We start from the raw sequence: 6,708 nt of genomic DNA, 5'->3' as shown, positions 1-6,708 counted from the left end.
AAAAAAACAATCCATTAAAGATAATCCATTCACAAAAAATATTTTCCAAGGTCCATTTTTACTAAACTTTCAAAACTTACTATGTACAATTCAATGTGAAATTTATGATTGCTTTAGGAAGGAAAATCTACAGAGGCAAAAAGATTAGTGGTTGCCTTGGGAGGAAATAAGGATTGACTGCCAGGTGTGGTGGCTCGCATCTGTAATCTCAGCACTTTGGGAGGTCAAGGCAGGTGGATCACTTGAGCCCAGGAGTTCGAGATCAGCCTGGGCAACATAGTGAGACCGCATCTCTATATAATAAAAAATAAAATAAAAAGGATTGCAAACAAGCATGAGGTCTTTTGGGGTAGCAGAAGTATTCTAAAACTGGATTGTGGTGATGGTCGCACAACTGTGTAAATTTAGACTAAAGACAAGAGTATATCTCAGTGAAGCTCTTTTAAAAAGATTTATAAAATAGTATTTCAAGGGAAAATTCCAGTTACCTAGTTCTTCTTCAGTGAGAGGGAGATACTGCTCTACCAACAGCTCTGATTTGGTGAGTGCATTTTCCATGCCACTGCTCACAAGCTGCATCATCCGACTCCCCAAGACTGTGTTAATGCTGCCACTGACCACAGACTTGGTCTTCTCCACACTGCCAGTCACTGCCCCTTTGGTCTTGTCCATCACTCCTGTGATCGTGCTGGCCACGGAATCCTTGGCCCCAGTCACAGCTCCTTTGGCATTGGCAACAACCTAGAAGTAGAAAAGCAGGTCCCTTGGCTGGTGAGAAACATGAGCACGAGGACATACATAAGGTCTTAACTAAGGCAGCACAACTGAAGAGTTAGAGAAGGCATCTAGTCCTCTCACTCTCTAGCTTTAGGTCTTGGGCAAGTCACTAACAGTTGACGAGCCTGATTTTCCCTATCAAATGCATTTGCCCTACCTGCCAATCCTTGGGAATTGTTGGAGGAGTAAATGAGGTAAACAGATATGAAATTTGTCAGTTTGTCAAGGCTGCTGTGAGCCATGATTGTGCCATTGCACTCAGCCAGGGTGACAGAGCAAGACCTTGTCTCAAAAAAAAAAAAAAAAAAAAAGAGAGAAAAGGTGGTAAGCTATATATCTTATTCCAAAGTCACATAAATCTAGAGAGAACTGAAGATCAAACTATACCTGGCCCTCTGGGTGTTATTAATTTGCAATTGTCTGTGTTTAGAGGATACATTGATGGGGGGAACCTGGAAGAAGGATGGCACATAGCCACGGGGAACACTGGCAAGAAAACCTTCTCTAAATTACTTGTTAATACCTTGGGAGAAGGTCTTCTTAAAACTATTGAAAACTATTGGCTTTCAATAACTCAACGAAATTTTTCATTTTTATCTATTTGTTTATTTATTTATTTATTTTGAGACCGAGTTGCACTCTTGTTTCCCAGGCTGGAGTGCAATGGCATAATCTCGGCTCACTGCAACCTCCACCTCCTGGTTTGAGGGATTCTCTTGCCTCAAGCTGCGGAGTAGCTAGGACTGTCAGTCCCTGGTGCCAAAAACCCTGGGGACTACTGGGCTGTACCATCTAGGTTTGTGAGACTATACTCTATGATGTTCACACAATGGCAAACTCACCTAATGATGCATTTCTCAAAACGTATTCCCACCATTAAGTGACAAATGATTATTTAGATTATGAAAAAACAATAGAGCTATATTTTTCCCTAACTTGCATCCTTTTGTGCCATTCTGTATTCTTCATTTGAAACAAAATTTTAGGGCATTATCTGAACCAAAGGATCACCAGGACAGATGAGCCTATCATTGTCATCAACATTGGCTAGCTATTCCATATGGATGGTAGTTCTTAGCAGCACTGTACAAGCCAGGTGAGAAAAGGTTCTATATATCACCTCTGCATTTATTTAACACCACAAGGGAATCAGTTATTTGCGACAACAATTTCATCTGCAGGAGCAAAGACATAAATTGATAGAGATCACACTAAAAGTTTTCTAAACCAAAGGAGGCTAGTTCTTCTCTGTTTCATAGAAACAACTTGACAACAGTTCAGGAAGTAAGGAAGTGGCCATTCTTCTTTCAAACACACATCCAGATCCAGGTTGGAAAAACAAGTATTTGCCTACTTGGGGTATGTACAGCTTGTGCTAACAGAAGATGAAAACATGTGAGGTATCAAGCCTCAGCACTTTTGTTCCAAGCTCACCTGAGTTGATGGCTGATTCAGAATAGGCAGTCTCTCCTCCATCCTGTCTAGCCCCTTACAGGCATAGGTATTGGCAATTGCAACTAAAATCACAAATGGGAAAGTGATAATGTAGTGTGTACGTATAAAATGAACACATTACCATAACTTATACTTTTAGCTTTATAAAAACGGCAAGAACGTTGATCTTTTACCACAGAATGAATTGCCTGGTTTCTTTAGCTCTGACAACACGAGGCCTGGCAAGTTGCTGGCAACTTTCTTCTGCAGATAAGGAAGCACCGGGGTGTGAGGGAGGAGCAGGCAGAGGCAGCGAAAGGCCAAACAGGAAGCTGGCTCTGAAGCTTCTTCCTCATCAACTGGCCCCTAACGTTAATGCCAAGAATAGCCAGGCTTTCCCTGAACTCTCATTCAGAGAATAAGCCTTTCCCTGGAAATGGTCTCAAAATTAGCATTCCTGTGCCGGTTTAATCCCTACCTACACTTACTTCAGCACATGACAGTGTATTTGGGGTTCTCATAGGGAAAGAGTATGCTCAGACCACCCTGGATCTCCCTAACAAGGGAGATTTTAGTGTGAGCTTCCCGCTAAGAATACCAAGCCAAGTACTAGCACCAAATTCATTTAGGAAGTAGCAGATTTGGAATGGCTGGTCTCTAAAGGCTCTTGATAATCCTAAAAGTCCCTGGCTTAACTATTTGAGGGACTTAAATCTTTATTCAAAAGCAGTTCATGATGTGGAGAAATTGGAGCCTCCATATAGTGTTGGTGGCAATGTAAAATGGCATGGTTGATTTGGAAAACAGTTTGGCAGCTCAAAAGCTTAAACAGTTATTATATAACCCAGCAATTCCACTCCTAGGTATATACCAAAAAAACCTGAAAACATATGTCCACATAAAAACTTGTACACAAATGTTCACAGAAGCATTATACATAATCTCCAAAAGTAGAATGAACCCAAACATCCATTAATTGAGGAATGAATAAATAAAATATTATCTGTCTAGACAGTAAATTACTATTCCACAATAAAGTGTGGAAGTTACTGCTTCATTCCTTTTTATCCCTTTCATCCAGCATAATGTTTTGAAAGTTAATCTTTCAAAACATTATGCTGGATGAAAGAAGCCAATCACAAAAAACTCACACATTTTATGATTTCATTTATAAGAAATATCCAGCATAGGCAAATTTATAAAGACAAAGTAGATTAGTAGCTGCCTCAGGGTGGTTGGAAGGAAATGAGGGAGAGACTAGTAAGTATGAGAGTATGAATATTCTCATAGAGTTTTACTTGAAGTGTCATAAACTGCCAATGCTATGAAACAGGCCTTCGATGGCCAGGCATGGTGGCTCACACCTGTAATCACAGCACTTTGGGAGGCTGAGGTGGGCGGATCACAAGGTCGGGAGTTCAAGACCAGCCTGGCCAATATTGTGAAACCCCATATCTACCAAAAATACAAAAGTAGCCGGGGATGGTGGCAGGAACCTGTAGTCCCAGCTACTCAGGAGACTGAGGCAGGAGAATCTTTGGAAACCGAAAGGCAGAGGTTGCAGTGAGCTGAGATCACACCACTGTACTCCAGCCTGGGCAACAAAGCGAGACTGTCTCAAAAAAAATAAAAAAGAAAAAGAAGCCGGGCACGGTGGCTCACGCCTGTAATCCCAGCACTTTGGGAGGCTGAAGCAGGCGGATAACCTGAGGTCAGGAGTTCGAGACCAGCCTGACCAATATGGTGAAATCCAGTCTTAAAAAAAAAAAAAAAAAAGAAAAGAAAAAAGAAACAGGCCTTCTGTGATAATGAAGGTCACCTGAAAGTTTCTAGGTAAAGGCAGTGTATGCCCCAGGAAGGGCTGAGGAGTCCCTGATGTTACTGCTGTGAGCTCAGGGGCTTACCACTGACCAGTCCCTTGACTGCATCTTGAAAAATCAGAACTCACTTTGTGGCTCTAGCTTCTGGATGATGGGCAGAGCACTGGTCAGGGCCACCGAGGTGATGGTCTTCACGCCCTTCTCTGCCATCTCACACACAGACTTCAAGTAGGGATACTGGTCCTTTGTATTGACATAGGCTGAGGACATGAGGTCATATGTAGAGCTCACCAAGGGCAGGTTGACCACCCGAGTCACCACACTCTGCAATCAAAGTAGGGAGGGTGGGCTTGTTAATCTCTCAAAACACAAGAGGAGAGAAAGTAGGCAAAGGTTACTCAAAATTCATACCAGTGGCGGATCAACTGCAACGGATCCCATTTTTCTTACTGGAGAGAGAAATCTGCAGAAAAGAGAGTTATTTCAGAACACTGGGATAAGACTCTCCCAAATTTGTTCCCAAATGCAAGCAAATGCTGATTTCATGTAGAGAAAAAAATCAAGATGAGTTTTGTGTAGTCTTCTGCACTTCTTTCCACTCTCCAGCTCTCAGAGTCCCCCTCCTGAAAGACCCACACCCACACAACCCCACTCCCTCTTCTGAGGCAAGGTTTCAGAGCTTATGTGTAAACTTGCAATACTCAGGAGGGAAAAGCAAAGTTGTTGATATACTTGTCTTGTTTCTCCACCAAGATATAGAGATGTTTTTGAAGGACAGGATCTGTTCACAAAAATGCTAGCCAAATTAAAATCCAGGTTAAGACTAAAGAGATTTCAAATAGAAGACATCTTGGTCTGCCTGTATTATTCTGGGGATCACAGGACTATCAAGTGGGAACCCTTTGCGGGGGACATATTAAAACTTCCTTGTGAAAGGATGGAAGCTAGTTTAGGAGAAACTACGCATGAGAGCAAGGAGGTGCTCTGAGGAAGAAGCATTTCAGGACACCTTTAAACATCACCTTATTATCCCCAAAGCCCATCCCTACACAAAGCCACCAGCAGGGGAGCTGGGAGGGAAAGAACCTGCTCGCTGTCCTCTGTGCTCGGGCCTGCCAGCTCACCCTCCCCTCGCCAAGATTCCACTTCTGCAAGAAATAAGCCACCACTACCCTGAAGGCGGAAGAGACGCCAGTATCGGCAGCCCACTCCCATTCGGTACCCACAAAATGTGTACCCATAAAATATGGTTTTCAGGCCAGGCACGGTGGCTCACGGCTGTAATCCCAGCACTTGGGGAGGCTGAGGTGGGTGGATTGCTTGAGGGCAGGAGTTCAAGACCATCCTGACCAACATGGTGAAACCCTGTCTCTGCTACAAATACAAAAATTAGCCGGGCATGGTGGCGCTTGCTTGTAAACCCAGCTACTCCGAAGTCTGAGTGAGAATCGCTTCAACCTGGGAGGTGGAGGTTGCAGTGAGCCAAGATCGCGCCACTGCACTCCAGTCTGAGCGACAGAGACTCCTTCTCAAAAAGAAAAAAAAAAAAATTCGGCTTTCTAAAGCATTTGCCTTTCGATACCGTACCTTGGGCAAATGTTAATTGTTTCCCCACAACCATCTAGGCAGGCCAAGGGTCATTTGATAGCAATCGCCCTCAATCGGTTGGCAGGAAAAAAGGCTCAACGCACAAAAGCGAGGGTGGAAAGCGCGGGTCCAGGAGTCTGCTCCCACCCGGCCAGGACCTGGAAGCCGCGAGGCTGGCGGGGTCCCTGACCACCACCCCCGCCGTCCCGCGCACCTTAGAGCCCCGCGGGGAGCATAGCAGCGGCCCCGAGGCCCCGGGGAGCCCCCCACCCCATCTGGGCGCCGCTGGGGTCCCCGGACCGGCTCGCTGGGACACCGAGTGGGCGCTCACTCACCGTCGGACGGCAGCGAAAGGCGAAGAGTAGGCGCGTCCGGAAGGCGACCCGGGCAGCCAGAACCCGGGCAAAGCGTGGGGCCCGCGGGCGTCCGGGCTATAAACTCCGCCTAGCCGCCCCTCCCCGCGCCTCCGCAGCACGTGACCCGCGGCAGCGCGCCGGGTCCCAACCCGGAGTGTCGCCCTCGGGCACGTCCCGGCGCCCTCCCCCAACGCTGGCCCTCCTAGAGGGGTGGGGGCCAGGTCCCAGTGGGAGGGTGCGCTGCCTGGGTGAGGGGCCCCGCCGCGGGGAGAGGAGCCTATCGGGAGCGGAGCGGGGGGTCCTGCCTGGGGCGGCTGGGAGTTAGGGTAGCCCTGCCTGGGGTCGGGGTCCTGAGAGACCCGGGGCAAATGGGAAACGAAAACAAATTCACACTAACTTGTTGAATGACGTTAGTCCTCAGAATAGAACTCTTTAAAAGTGAAAATAGCGGCCGGGCGTGATGGCTTACGCCTGTAATCACAATACTTTTGGAGGCTGAGGCGAGAGAATCTGTCGAGCCCAAAAGTTCGAGACCATCCTTGCTAAGATTTTTTTTTTTTTAATTAAAAAGATTTAAAAATAGCCCAGCGTCGTGGCGCACGCATGTGGCCCCAGCTACTTGCGGGGCTAAGATGGGAGGATCGCTTGAGTCTGGGAGGACGAGGCTGCAGTGAACCGAGATCGCGTGGCGCTGCACAATGGCTTCTCCGCTGTTATTTATAGCGAACTAATAA

The 6,708-nt window shown here is 46.4% G+C and overlaps 1 protein-coding gene across 4 annotated transcripts in view; it reads right to left on the bottom strand.

Moving 5' to 3' along the window:
* Window positions 1-6,153, bottom strand: part of PLIN2 (perilipin 2) — a 19,936-nt gene extending 13,783 nt beyond the window's left edge. The window contains exons 1-5 of one of the 4 annotated variants that reach the window (XM_017500653.2): window positions 5,954-6,153; window positions 4,443-4,494; window positions 4,160-4,355; window positions 2,212-2,294; window positions 489-741 (exon numbers count right to left, since the gene is read on the bottom strand). In XM_017500653.2, coding sequence (XP_017356142.1) covers window positions 489-741; window positions 2,212-2,294; window positions 4,160-4,355; window positions 4,443-4,472 — 562 coding nt within the window. In that variant the 5' untranslated portion in view covers window positions 4,473-4,494; window positions 5,954-6,153. Of the gene's footprint in view, window positions 1-488; window positions 742-2,211; window positions 2,295-4,159; window positions 4,356-4,442; window positions 4,495-5,618; window positions 5,708-5,888; window positions 5,912-5,953 lie in introns of those variants that run through there. The other 3 variants (XM_017500651.2, XM_017500652.2, XM_037728528.1) reach the window with 3 other exon arrangements.
* Between the last annotated feature and the right edge of the window lie 555 nt (window positions 6,154-6,708).

This window comes from Cebus imitator, unplaced genomic scaffold, assembly GCF_001604975.1.
Source record: "Cebus imitator isolate Cc_AM_T3 unplaced genomic scaffold, Cebus_imitator-1.0 Scaffold267, whole genome shotgun sequence".
NCBI lineage: Eukaryota > Metazoa > Chordata > Mammalia > Primates > Cebidae > Cebus > Cebus imitator.
The sequence above is the reverse complement of the archived record's forward strand: the minus strand, read 5'-3'. Positions and strand labels throughout refer to the sequence as shown.